The 12,068-nt window shown below is 30.2% G+C and overlaps 1 protein-coding gene across 3 annotated transcripts in view; it reads right to left on the bottom strand.

Moving 5' to 3' along the window:
• Positions 1-12,068, bottom strand: part of LOC107450327 (murinoglobulin-1) — a 95,379-nt gene that overhangs the window by 68,543 nt on the left and 14,768 nt on the right. For all 3 annotated transcript variants that reach the window (XM_087168342.1, XM_087168343.1, XM_087168344.1), the window contains exon 2: positions 352-450. In XM_087168342.1, coding sequence (XP_087024468.1) covers positions 352-428 — 77 coding nt within the window. In that variant the 5' untranslated portion in view covers positions 429-450. The remainder of the gene's footprint in view (positions 1-351; positions 451-12,068) is intronic.

The raw sequence follows: 12,068 nt of genomic DNA, 5'->3' as shown, positions 1-12,068 counted from the left end.
TCCATAGTATAAAAATCACGAATATACATTTTATATTTGTGGTTAAATTAATTTTTTTGCTATTAAGATTATCATCAAGGACATGACGCATAACGGATTCATAACCTTGATTAAAATGCAATAAATCTAAAAAAATATTTGCAAAATACTATAAATATTTATGTACATTTGAAATTATTGATTTTTCGTTATAAAAATGCAATTTTTGAATTGACTAATACTAAAAAATACAAGTATAAAATGACAGAACCAATAAATGTGATTAAAATTAAAGTAAATTTCTTTTACAAATTTAATAACTATAACTCTCTATTTTATAAATATTTCTATAAATTTATAACATGAACTTACTCTTGAGATGGAGAATCTTGGGCAAAAGACACACACAGTATCATACATATTACACACAGTAATAGTGTGTAATTCATTTCTATTTTTTTTCCTACCTGCCTGAAAAAGAAACAAAATTGAATTATAGAATAATAACTTGTTTTTAATATGATCCTAGAGGTTTTAATTATAATGTTGCAAAATTTTTGTTTTATAAAAATTACCTATGCTAACAAAATAAATTAGAAAGTTAAAAAAAATACTACTAAGTAAAATAGAACCAAACCTAGAAGGTTAATTTTAACAGCAAATTAATTGTGAAATGCCAAGATCAAGCATCAATATTTTAAGATCTAACGTTTTTTAACTTTGCAAATTTGTTCGCTTGAAAGTAAAGAATTTTTACTTTAAAGGCAAATTTTATTCAATAGCAAAAGTCTTTTCATTGCTATGACTACCATTCATAATTTTTATTTCGCCTTTTATACCAAGTCTTTTACTTATTTATTTATTTTTGTTCGTATTTGTTCATTTATTTAATCATTCATTTGTTCATTCATTTGTTCATTTATTTTATCATTCATTTGTTTATTCATTTGTTCATTTATTTTATCATTCATTTGTTTATTCATTTGTTCATTCATTTTATTTATTTTTCTTAGATATTCTTAAGAATTTATAGTTTTAATTTAAAAACATATTTCAGATAAGTGTTGCAATGGTAGATATCTATACTATGTAAAACACAAATGCGTATGCAGCTGAAAAAGTTATGCAGTTTATTTTTTCGCATTAACAGCAGAGTACTGAAATATCAAGCAACTGCGCAGTCATAAGCATTAAACACAAAGCAACATCTAATGAAAAAGACACCTACTAAATAAAATCTACTAAAAAAGAACATCAATATCTGATTATTTCCCGTTCGACTTGAATTTCCCATTACCATAAAGCTTCAATTCAAGTATTTCCAAAGTGATATCCTTTAGTTCAATTTAATTCGTATTGCATCATCAAAATAACTTAAAATTTACTGTTGTGTATGTACACTGCGCAAAAAATAAATAATTAAACGTTACTCTCTGAATAACCTTTGTTCTAATAATTGGATTTTCACGTACTACAAGCTTGCCTTAATGTTTTGAAAAGGTGACTTCAAATAAGCTAATTTAGTGCCGACAATGTTTAAGTTACGAAATTAGACACAAAAGCGTACTTTCTCTGAATAAACATACGTTTTTTATGATGGATTATGATTTTTGACGTCAAAAACATAGGCAGCAGTCGCAATTTAAGAAAATTGGTCTTGATAGTTTGTTCATTAGAGAGATAAAGTTTTACTTTTTTCGAATTTTGCCATTCGAGAACTTTTTAAGCGAATTGAATATAAGTTTTGCTTACAATTATTAAATACGTTTATCCAAAGAAAATTCCACGCAAAAAAAATTATGTTTAATTATTATTTATTATTTCAAACATATATTTAGAATTTTGTACAGAGGAAAGTTTTGTTAAATATTTATTCTAAACTTAAGTATTCACAAAACTACACAAAAATAGACAGGAGCAACGTACCCAATGAGTGAGCGAAGCGATCTGAAGGAAACTTAGAAAGAAGTACCGAGGGTTGTCGAGCGTCAACAAGCAGGGGGCGGAGTCTCTTAGTTACAGTGAATTACATGCGACTGCAAATGAACGGAAGGAAAAAATGGGGGGGAGGAAGTGAATTAAAAAATAATCAATTAATCAACGTTTAATCAGAATAGGCTATTCAATTATTAGTGAGTGGACTAATTATTGGCGAATCCACTTATAAATAAAAGAAGAGTACGAGTTTTCAGTTAGTGGTTCGTAAATTCAGAATCGAAATTTCGATTTAATATTTATTCATTTAATCTTATTTATTTAGTTTTAGTTATTTATTTAGTTTTAGTTATTTATTTAGTTTTAGTAATTTATTTAGTTTTAGTAATTTATTTAGTTTTAGTAATTCATTTAATTTTAGTAATTAATTTTATTTGTTCATTTTATTAGTTTAATTATTTATTTTATTTTTTCGTACATAACTGGAGTTACTAGCTTAATTTGTGCAAATTATTGCATTAAATGGTTCACAGATTAACTCATTGATAAAACCTATCATATCGCGAATCACATTATTATTATTTTTAAATTAAAAAAACATTTTTTTTAAAGTTGCGCTTTGCGCCAAATAGTCTCTGACGTCACAATGTTATATGATTGATGCAAAGGTCATTCATTTCAAGACATTTAGTATTCGTCGTTCGTAAAGTGAGAGCATTCATCTTTTCAGTCTCATTTACCAGTTTTTAATACACAGATTTTCTGTCTTAGAGAACCGGTTCTAGATTTATGTGTATATGATCTCTCACATAGGAAGATAAAGAATAGGCTGCATGCCAACATATCAGTAAGTCTATAGAATAAAATATAATAATACTTAAAATAGAATCCCTTGGATCCATGATTTACAAATATAAAAAAAAAAATTTAAAAAACTGAAAACAGCAGAATCGTGTCGTAAAAAATGTTTTCAGTTAAAGGAGCCCGGGGCACAATTTTAATACTTTTTAACGTACACAGTCTCGAAATTTTAGTGAATTTTATTCAAATCAACAAAATTAGTTCACAAATTTTTGATACTGTATCTTTAGAAACATTTAAAACTTTAAAAATATGGTGTTTGTAATTTTTATGGTAGTTGGCATCATTATGATTAAACATTAAAAAATTTCAATTTCTTTTCAGTAAAATTAATTGATTTTTAATCTGTCTTCCGTACTTTTTTCTAAAAGTATTTAAAAAAAATTATAAAACTTTTCTATTATTATATTCTAATTTTAAATTTCTTTTAAGAAATTAAATATCAAAATTAAAACCAAATTTTAAATTCTTTATCGACAAAGTAAAATAAAATATACATTTTACAAAATTTATGGAGTGCTCTTTCTTAAGTTTCTAAGCTATATTGTTTTAAAAATTAGAAGAATGTGTAAATGGTAAAACATATTCAAATAATTTCCATTAAAATGTGAAGACAAAACGACAGATCTTGTTCTTTTTTAAATACAAAATTTACATTTTAAATACATTTTTTTTCTCTAATTCAAATACAATCAAATTTGTTTCAATTCAAATGCAATCAACTTTTGTTTTAATTCAAAATAAAACAAATTTTTTCTAATTTTTTTCTAAATTTTTTTTTAAGTAACAAAAAACGTAACTAAATTTTCAACATTTTGTTCTCTCGTAATGTTTTAGGAAAAAAATGTAGCTATTTTGCTGTTTTACCCTCTACTAAAAACGTCATAGAGAAATAAGAAAATGTGATTTCTTCTGAACAATGAAACAAAACTTATCTCACACACATGAACGAACATGACACCTCCCACGCAATTTATTCATTATTTGCACTCGAAACTTAGTTTCATTATTTGGTTACACGCTTGTCTGGTAGCTACCTACATACAATGAATAGAATAATTACATAAATATGGGACATGCTTTTATAGAAAATGATGCCGTAATTTCGCTTCACGTTTGTTTGCTTTTTAAAACTTTAAAATGTAGTTTATTAGTTATAATATTAATAAATTTAAATAATTAATATTACAATTTATTATAATATAATAATAACTTGTAAATTTAAATAATTAATATTACAATTTATAATATAATAATAACTGGTAAATTTATTAATAAATTTAAATATTATTTTCAAAATATTTTGAAAAAAATATATGTAGTGCTCGTTCTCGTTCTTCCTCCTCGTAAACTCTTGAGCCGTTTCTTTTCATTAATCATTATATTGCATTTCGTAGTATTTGCAGTCATATTTTAATATTTTTAATATCCTTTATATAAGGGTGACAACATATGCTTTTATTGAGATTAAGAATAAGGAATCTATTTACAAATTATATATACACGGAGCAGAGCTCCCGGATAGATGCTTACAGTTTCATTTCTAAAAGATAAGTGTACACTTTTTTACGTGTTACATATAATTTCCTTCATGTCATGTGACCCAAATAATCCAGATCATTTTTTATATCTTCTTTGTTAGGACCGGCGTTCTGTAACATCTGAAGACCAGATGGAGATGAATTGATATCTCAACATAGTCTTGATTTTCATGGGAATTCGGCTTCTTATTGTGCGGGGTGGATTCGTTTTATAAATAAAGATTTCATCGCTATTCAACGGGACTAAATGTATACGCGAAGAGCCAAGTTAAGTATGTGAAAGAGAAATTTAATGTTCTCAGAGACCAGATAAGCTTATCTGCAGATAGATATAATTCTTTTTGAGTTTAGTCTCAAAAGATCCTTTTAATTTTATAAAGCTAGTATTTTAGTTACTACATATATATAATGTACACTCAGAAAAATTGATACGACGTTAATACGACGTTAATAGTAGAACGTAAAATATCTGGAAACTTTTGTTAATTTGAACCAATTTCCCTTTAGGTATTGAGTCAAAGTTTAAGAATCACCTGTTTGCGAGCCTGACTGCGAAAGCAATGGTTGCGGGTTCGAATCCCGCTCAGGGCATGGATATTCCTCTTTGTGTTGGCCTCTTTTGCGTGAATATGGCCCACCCTATAAACGGATATCTGTGGCGATGTGACGTGGGTAATGTTACTCGCTTCTGTGACTAAGGATTACAGGTACCCATTAAAGAGCATCTCTTCTGGCTTCTTTCAATGCAAATGAACGAAAATGCCGTTAAAATAAAAAAAGTAAGAATCACAATAACATGGTTCAATTTACCTCATGTTAAGTTTATAACAAATTTAAACGAAATGATTCAACTCAATTCAATGTATTCAACAGTACTATTAGACTGCTCTAATAAAATTTGGCAGAAAGTACCAGCATAATAGTATTTTAGCAAAAAGCGGCGGAAAACTAATGTTTCATCAAAAACGGTAAATAAAATATATTTTATTTAGGAATCCTGTTTCGATCCTGGTTGGTTCGTATACTACTCTCGATTTACACAAATCACTATGGAGACACAAACATTCTCAATGATAAAACTGATTATGAAATATCAGGTATATAAATTATATAAATCGGGCTTAACATGGGATGTTTCTTTTCCACTCCATTTAACGTTTTCCGTTCATTAAAGTTTTCTCAATAAAACCGAAATCCAGGTTTTACCCAGGAGTTCCATTGTCTTTCTTTGGATTGGGATCAAAATTATAAGACAACGGAAAAAATAAGCATAGCAGACTCTTAGTTCTGAAAATCAACACAGAAACAAGATAAAATAAACTACATCGTTACACTAGTTCGCCAAACACAAATCGCCAAACTAATCAGTACCTAATTTCATTCAGTAAGTCAATATTGTAAAAACAATCTGTCAACGGTTCATATACACAGTGTTGTTTTTAGCATGAAGTATTTGTGATTTAATAAAATGGAAACAAAACATCGTGCAAAAATTGCGGTAACATAAATGTTTTTCTCTATTTCGCAATATTCAAAAAAGGAAAAAAAATAAAATTTGCAATAGTATAATAATGCAATAAAGCGGTTTTTTTATGTCTTCCTTTATTAGGAATTTGAAAAATGAATTCCAAACTAAAATCTTCCTATAATACATTTACCTTAAATAATAAAAGAAACGTCTTATACGACACAAATTCTTTGCACATTATAGTTTCATAAAAATAAATTCATAGCTAATAATCATATGCGTATCATATTAATGGAATCTCAGAGTTTCCATTAAATCATACCAAATTAACAAAAGACAAAACCTCATAAAGTTAATTTTCTATTTTGTCGTGACTTAGATAAATTTATGATATGGTAAAAATAGAAATATGACACTTTTTAATACTTCTGTTGCGATTCAGTATCTTCCATTGACGATTATGACCACACGCTTCACGTATAAAAAGCGAAATATCTTAGCATAAAATCACGAAATAATTTTTTGTTCATATAAATATTTTTAGTAGTTCTGCCATAACAAGTTAAAAGATAATACGCATTAATAATGGACGTTTTCAATGTCTTAAGAAAATAGAAAACAGCAAAAACGAAAAATAATTATATAAAATATGTTAGAAATTCTGCAACATGTTTAACGAAAAAGCCGTCCAAATTTGCTACAGTCTTTAAAAAGGTGTCAGATTGAGCCATATTATGAAATTTATTAATCACGGGGTGATTTTTCTGTGGAGTGACCATTAGAAATTATACTTTTATCTAGGTTTTTTTCTCTTTTTTACGAATATAAACAAAATTATTTTTATCTTTTCCAATTGGTTCTGAGATATTTCAAAGGTAGATACACATATGCGAAATATCTTTTTTTAACAAACATATTAACTAAAATCACGAGTGGTTCAAAAAAGTGGAATCACTCTAAGATACCATTTGAACTAAGGAATCATATACGGTTCGATATCCTTATTTTGGTTTCAACAAAGAATTTGAAATATATTACGGACCATGAGAATGATATTATAATTCAACTGCTTGACTCAATTTTTTTACGATACTATAAGGCTCATCTCGCCAACCTTTGCAATAACTTCTTATTCATGATTGTTTTTTTCTTTAGGCGTCCATGTTTTCCACAAAAATGCAGAATATTTTATTTTCCAAACATACAAGATGTAGCTTCATGCAGGAACATTTTTGTTAACATGTTACTCGTTGCAAAATGGACGTTTTCCAGGATTTGAAGAATCTGAACTTGAAAAAAAAGTTAAAATTAAAGAATGCAGAATGTGCAACTCAAAAAGAAGAAATAATTGCAGAAATTAACTAGATTTCGAAGGAAATTAACTTTAAGTTAACTAACAGAAATTAACTCATTTACAGTTCAAATAGGGTACGATCCTTATCTCTCTTTATTAAATTGTTGCTTTTTATTTTTTGACATTTTACAATAAGCGCTAAGAGAGCCTTGATGGCTTAGGGGATAGAGCGTTCACCTTCCAATGAGGTGAACTGGGTTCGAATCCCAGCGATGACCGGTCGATACGAATTCCGCATCAGACTTGCACCGACCACAGTGTTGACGTAAAATATCTTCAGTGGTAGACGGATCATGGATTAGAGTCCCCTTGCCGTCAGGCTAATCGTGGGAGGTTTGAGGTTTTCCTCTCCATGTAACGCTGATACGGGTTAGTTCCATCAAAAAGTTCTCCAATAAGGCAAATTTCTCCAAATGCTTGATCCAGGCTTTTCATTGTCTCCTGGATTGGGCTCAAATTTGCAAGGCTACGGAGTTGAACCCATTAGTAGTTATAAACCCAAAAAATTGGGTCTGCTGTTCAACAACGGTGGTAATATAAAATATCTCTTTCTCTTTTTTTCGCTACTTTTTAATTGACATCTATTCAAGCGCAAGTTTATAAAATAAAGAAATGAAGATCTTACTACTACAATGGGTTTTCTACAACAATGGATAAATAGTCAATATTTAAAGCAAAAAAGCAGAGAAAAACTCACGTAAAAGAACTTATATTTGCAATAACTTTTGAACAAATTTGAATTTTTCGCAACTAATCAAAATGTAATGTTAAGGTGAACACCCAAAACAGCTTCCGCAGCAACTACGGCATTTGGGATTTTTCAATTAGTCTAATTTAAAAAAGATATCTTAAATGTATGTTCCTTTAGAAGCAATGCTATACTCTGTTGCAAGTTAAGATAAAACCATTAAAGACTTGGAGAGAGCCAGTTGAGAGAGTCACACACCAAATGGATGCTAATCTTCCAGCGCAAACGTATATCTTGAAACGACGTTGCCTTCCTTTTGCTTACTTTCTTATATCGTGTGAAATGAGGAAAATTTAATAAAAACTATCGTTTTTTTTTTATAATAAGAATTAATAGAAATGTTAACTAAGAATCTTAACAAATATACGTCTTTCGGTTCCCATTTAAAGAAACTGATGAAAGAATAATAAATATTGCTTCTTGTAGTCTATTTTTATAGCTCGTTCACCAGGAGTTGGCACTTGGCTCCGCCTTCATCACGTGGTATGCGACGATACTATTTCACTATTTCTGGGAGAAGGCTGTGAGCAATCCTGAACAATGTTGCTATTTGGCGATTGTTTGGCAAAAATATTTATTTCGCAAACTTTATGTGCATTTTTTTATAAATTTGATGATATTTTGCACCATTTTTTATGATATTTCTTTCTTTTGAGTGAATAGTTTGTCCTTTATGAGACATTTCGCTGGGAGAACAGCAGTTTTTAAATTTAAACTATATTTAATTAGCTAGTGTAACAAAAAATATAATAGCAGATGATAAAGCAAAGTAAGTGACTGAAAAAGAATTCGCTTTTTGTGTTTGGCGCAAATCAAGGGTTGCCTCAATTTCAACAATGGAGATGTTGCTCTTCTAACTCCTGCGCTGAAATGAACTCTGCGTCTCGGGAGGTGGAGCCAAGTTTCAACTTTTGGTGAACAAACTATATCTACAGAGTTACTTATCTCGGATTTGATTTGGCAAGGGTATGTCAGTAAAAGACGAGCAATCTTTAGTGATCCAATCAAATCCATTACTCTTAGGACGTCATATAGTTGTTTCTTTTTCCAAAAGTGAATGTTTTCTTATCGAAATATGTCGCCAAATCTAAGATTCCAGTAAGACTACGAAACTATTACCCTTTTTTTAATAATAATATGGTATGTATCGTAAGAGATAGCTCGAATTAAATTTCTGTCAGACGAGTTTAACTTCTGAACTTTTTTATATTGTTTTGAAAGCATACATACATGTAATTTGATAACTAAATAAAATGGAATTATATGCAGTCTCAGATGATTGCCTTAACCCTATACCGCAATGGTCTTTTCTTAACTTGCAACTGAGTATAAGTGTTAAAGATTCAAAGAATAAAATGAAAGATGCAATTATGTGCTACAACTTCACGGTCCACAAAAGCATCACTAATGCATACACTTTATTTTAAAAAATGGTGAATTTGGTGCAAATATCCTTTATTTATGCAACAGAGTGAAAAAGAAAAAAATCTAATGATGATGCGTGCGTAATTTAAAAAAAAAAACATTGCGTACAGAAAGAGAAACCGTGAAAAACCATTTGAGCTCTGATTCAGGTTTGTCGAGAATCTCTCAAATTTGCGTGTTTTATAAAAGAAACGCTATTTTAGGTATATTTATTCGTATCCTGCAATAACTACCAGCTTAACAATACAATTCGTTGACCTTAGTAAGGTGAAATATTGCATGAGTGTTATTATAAACTAAAAATACATTGGGTAATAAAAAAATGCGTTTTAAGCATTTTACTGAGTTTTTTTAAAACTATTTTAGGAAAGTAAATGCAAAATATTTTTAAAAGAGCGAATGGAAAGTAATATTCTCAGTAAAAAAAGAAAAAAAAGTCTTTTACGAATCAATTAGAAGATTGGGCATTTTAGAAATAAAATTTTATTGTTAATTTAAACACTTTAAGGAACAAAAAAAAATTTCTAAAAAGTTTATAATTAGAGTGGTTAAAACGCAATTAGAAATATTAAAATTCGATTGACTTGACTTGAAGCCTATTTAACTTGTTTCGGAGTGTTGATCATATTGTCATCATTATTATGTCGTTTGTCATGACATAGTGGAGCCTTAACCTCCATGGCACACAGGGGGCTGTTGCGGGATAGCAATACAACATAGAGCAATACAACAAACTTCGTCAAAGGAGACGTTTTTATTCACACTGTTCCTTAATATTATTTCCAGGAAAGTTTATGAAGAGTGTTAATACTGAGAAGCACTTCTTATTTGGTTCAATTTAAACGCCAATGCCTTTTTTTCATAATCCAGCAACTCTCTTAGCGCGTTGATTGCCGCGTCACCCATATTCGGATGACAGCAAAGTTTCTGATCGGGTCGCGTCACCCGTATTGAGGTGACGCTTATTTGACTACCTGCGAAGGATATTCGTATATTTCGCAGGAAGTAACAGAACTATTGAATTGTTATAAAAGTAATACAAAAATGATTTATTAAAAAATTATTGAGAGCCTCAAAAGCTTTCTTGTTCACTGCTATTTGACTCACTAAGAAATAAATTTTCCATTTTTCTTTTCAAAATTTCAACGAATTAGGGTAAAGATTTTAAGTTATACTCCTCTTTACTTGGTTGATTTGATTTGATTTGTTCATTTACGTCGCACTAGAGCTGCACAATGGGCTATTGGCGACGGTCTGGGAAACATCCCTGAGGATGATCCGAAGACATGCCATCACAATTTTGATCCTCTGCAGAGGGGATGACACCCCCGCTTCGGTAGCCCAACGACCTGCACGAGCGCTTTACGGTAGCACAGTTTAACGAGGACCAATACCGCACACCCTCGGTCCCTACGCAGACTGATCCAAGTGGTCACCCACCCGCACACTGACCGCAGCCAGTGATGCTTGACTTCGGTGATCTGCTGGGAACCGTGTCTTAACGATCAGTCCACTGCGGGACCCTCTTTACTTGGAGAAGATTCAAACTGATCGTGTAAAGTGGCGAGATGAGAAGCAACGGACACAAATAAGCAGACATGATACCATGGAAACAAACGGAGCGAGATATTATTCTTGTGATAACCACAGACTCGCATTATTAAAATATTGGTGGGAGTACTTAGCAGAATACGCTTCTTACATCAATACTCGTGACATGAAGGAGTTTTCACTGTAAGCGCATGCTGTAGTCAACGTGTTAAACAGAAATATGATAAAAAAAATCGTTAAAAAACAGAAAAATTATCTCCATGAAAGAAATGAGATAACGATTGAAAGTAGAAAAAAAGTTAGAATTTCGAAGGTTAAAATGGCTGCTGGACAGATATGTCCTACTGATCTTGTTCCTAATATCACCTAATCGTGACTGCTTTTATTCTGATTCGTCTATTAGATAATAATAATTAGGGAATCGCCTGGTTATTGAGAAAGCAAACCTCCCTTTAAAAAAAAATGCTTAGCAATTTATTCAGGTGAATGTAAGAAACAATTCAGAAATTCATTGAAAGATGTCACTAGAAAAATTACATTTCACTTAAATTCACTTTAGACGGAAAAAACAACACTGTAGCAAAATCAGCAAAAGTACGAGCAGTAGAAAGAGATTTTGCATTTTTACGTATTATCTGACGTTATCTCATTTTACTCACCGTAGCCACTATATCGCCACTGGCGTATTTATAGTTGGATTTACCTCACTTGATGGCAGTATTTAATTACAATAAAAAAATATAAGAAAGATGAATTGAAGCAATATTTATAGACAGTTTTATGGCATATATTCTAGACACTGATGAAGAAACTGAACCCCAATGCCTAAACATTGATGAAGTTTCTGGTCTAGTAAACCGAAACTATAGCATGTTCATTTTTGTACTTGGTTTGAGTTATACTTACGCTGTTTTCTTGTTTTAGTCTTGTTTTTTTTTTTAGTTGATCGCATTGATGAATTTACTTCTAAGTTCGTAAACGTATATTGTATTTTTTACCACGTTTATATCAACTTGCCTTCGTGTATGTCTGTTCGGGTGGAATTTTGTAATCGATTTTAAACTAACTTCCCGACTAGCTACAGACTTCAAATTTCGCACATAGTTCAGAATTGGATGACAATGCATGAAAAAGAAGAGAAAAAGACATACAAAGTAAAATAAAATTAAAGAAAAATTAATATTTTCGAGATTGTCTTTTGTTGTC

Source organism: Parasteatoda tepidariorum, chromosome 7, assembly GCF_982258835.1.
Source record: "Parasteatoda tepidariorum strain Cologne lab strain chromosome 7, Ptep-v5.0, whole genome shotgun sequence".
NCBI classification, from domain to species: domain Eukaryota; kingdom Metazoa; phylum Arthropoda; class Arachnida; order Araneae; family Theridiidae; genus Parasteatoda; species Parasteatoda tepidariorum.
This window is presented reverse-complemented; position numbering and strand designations above follow the sequence as displayed.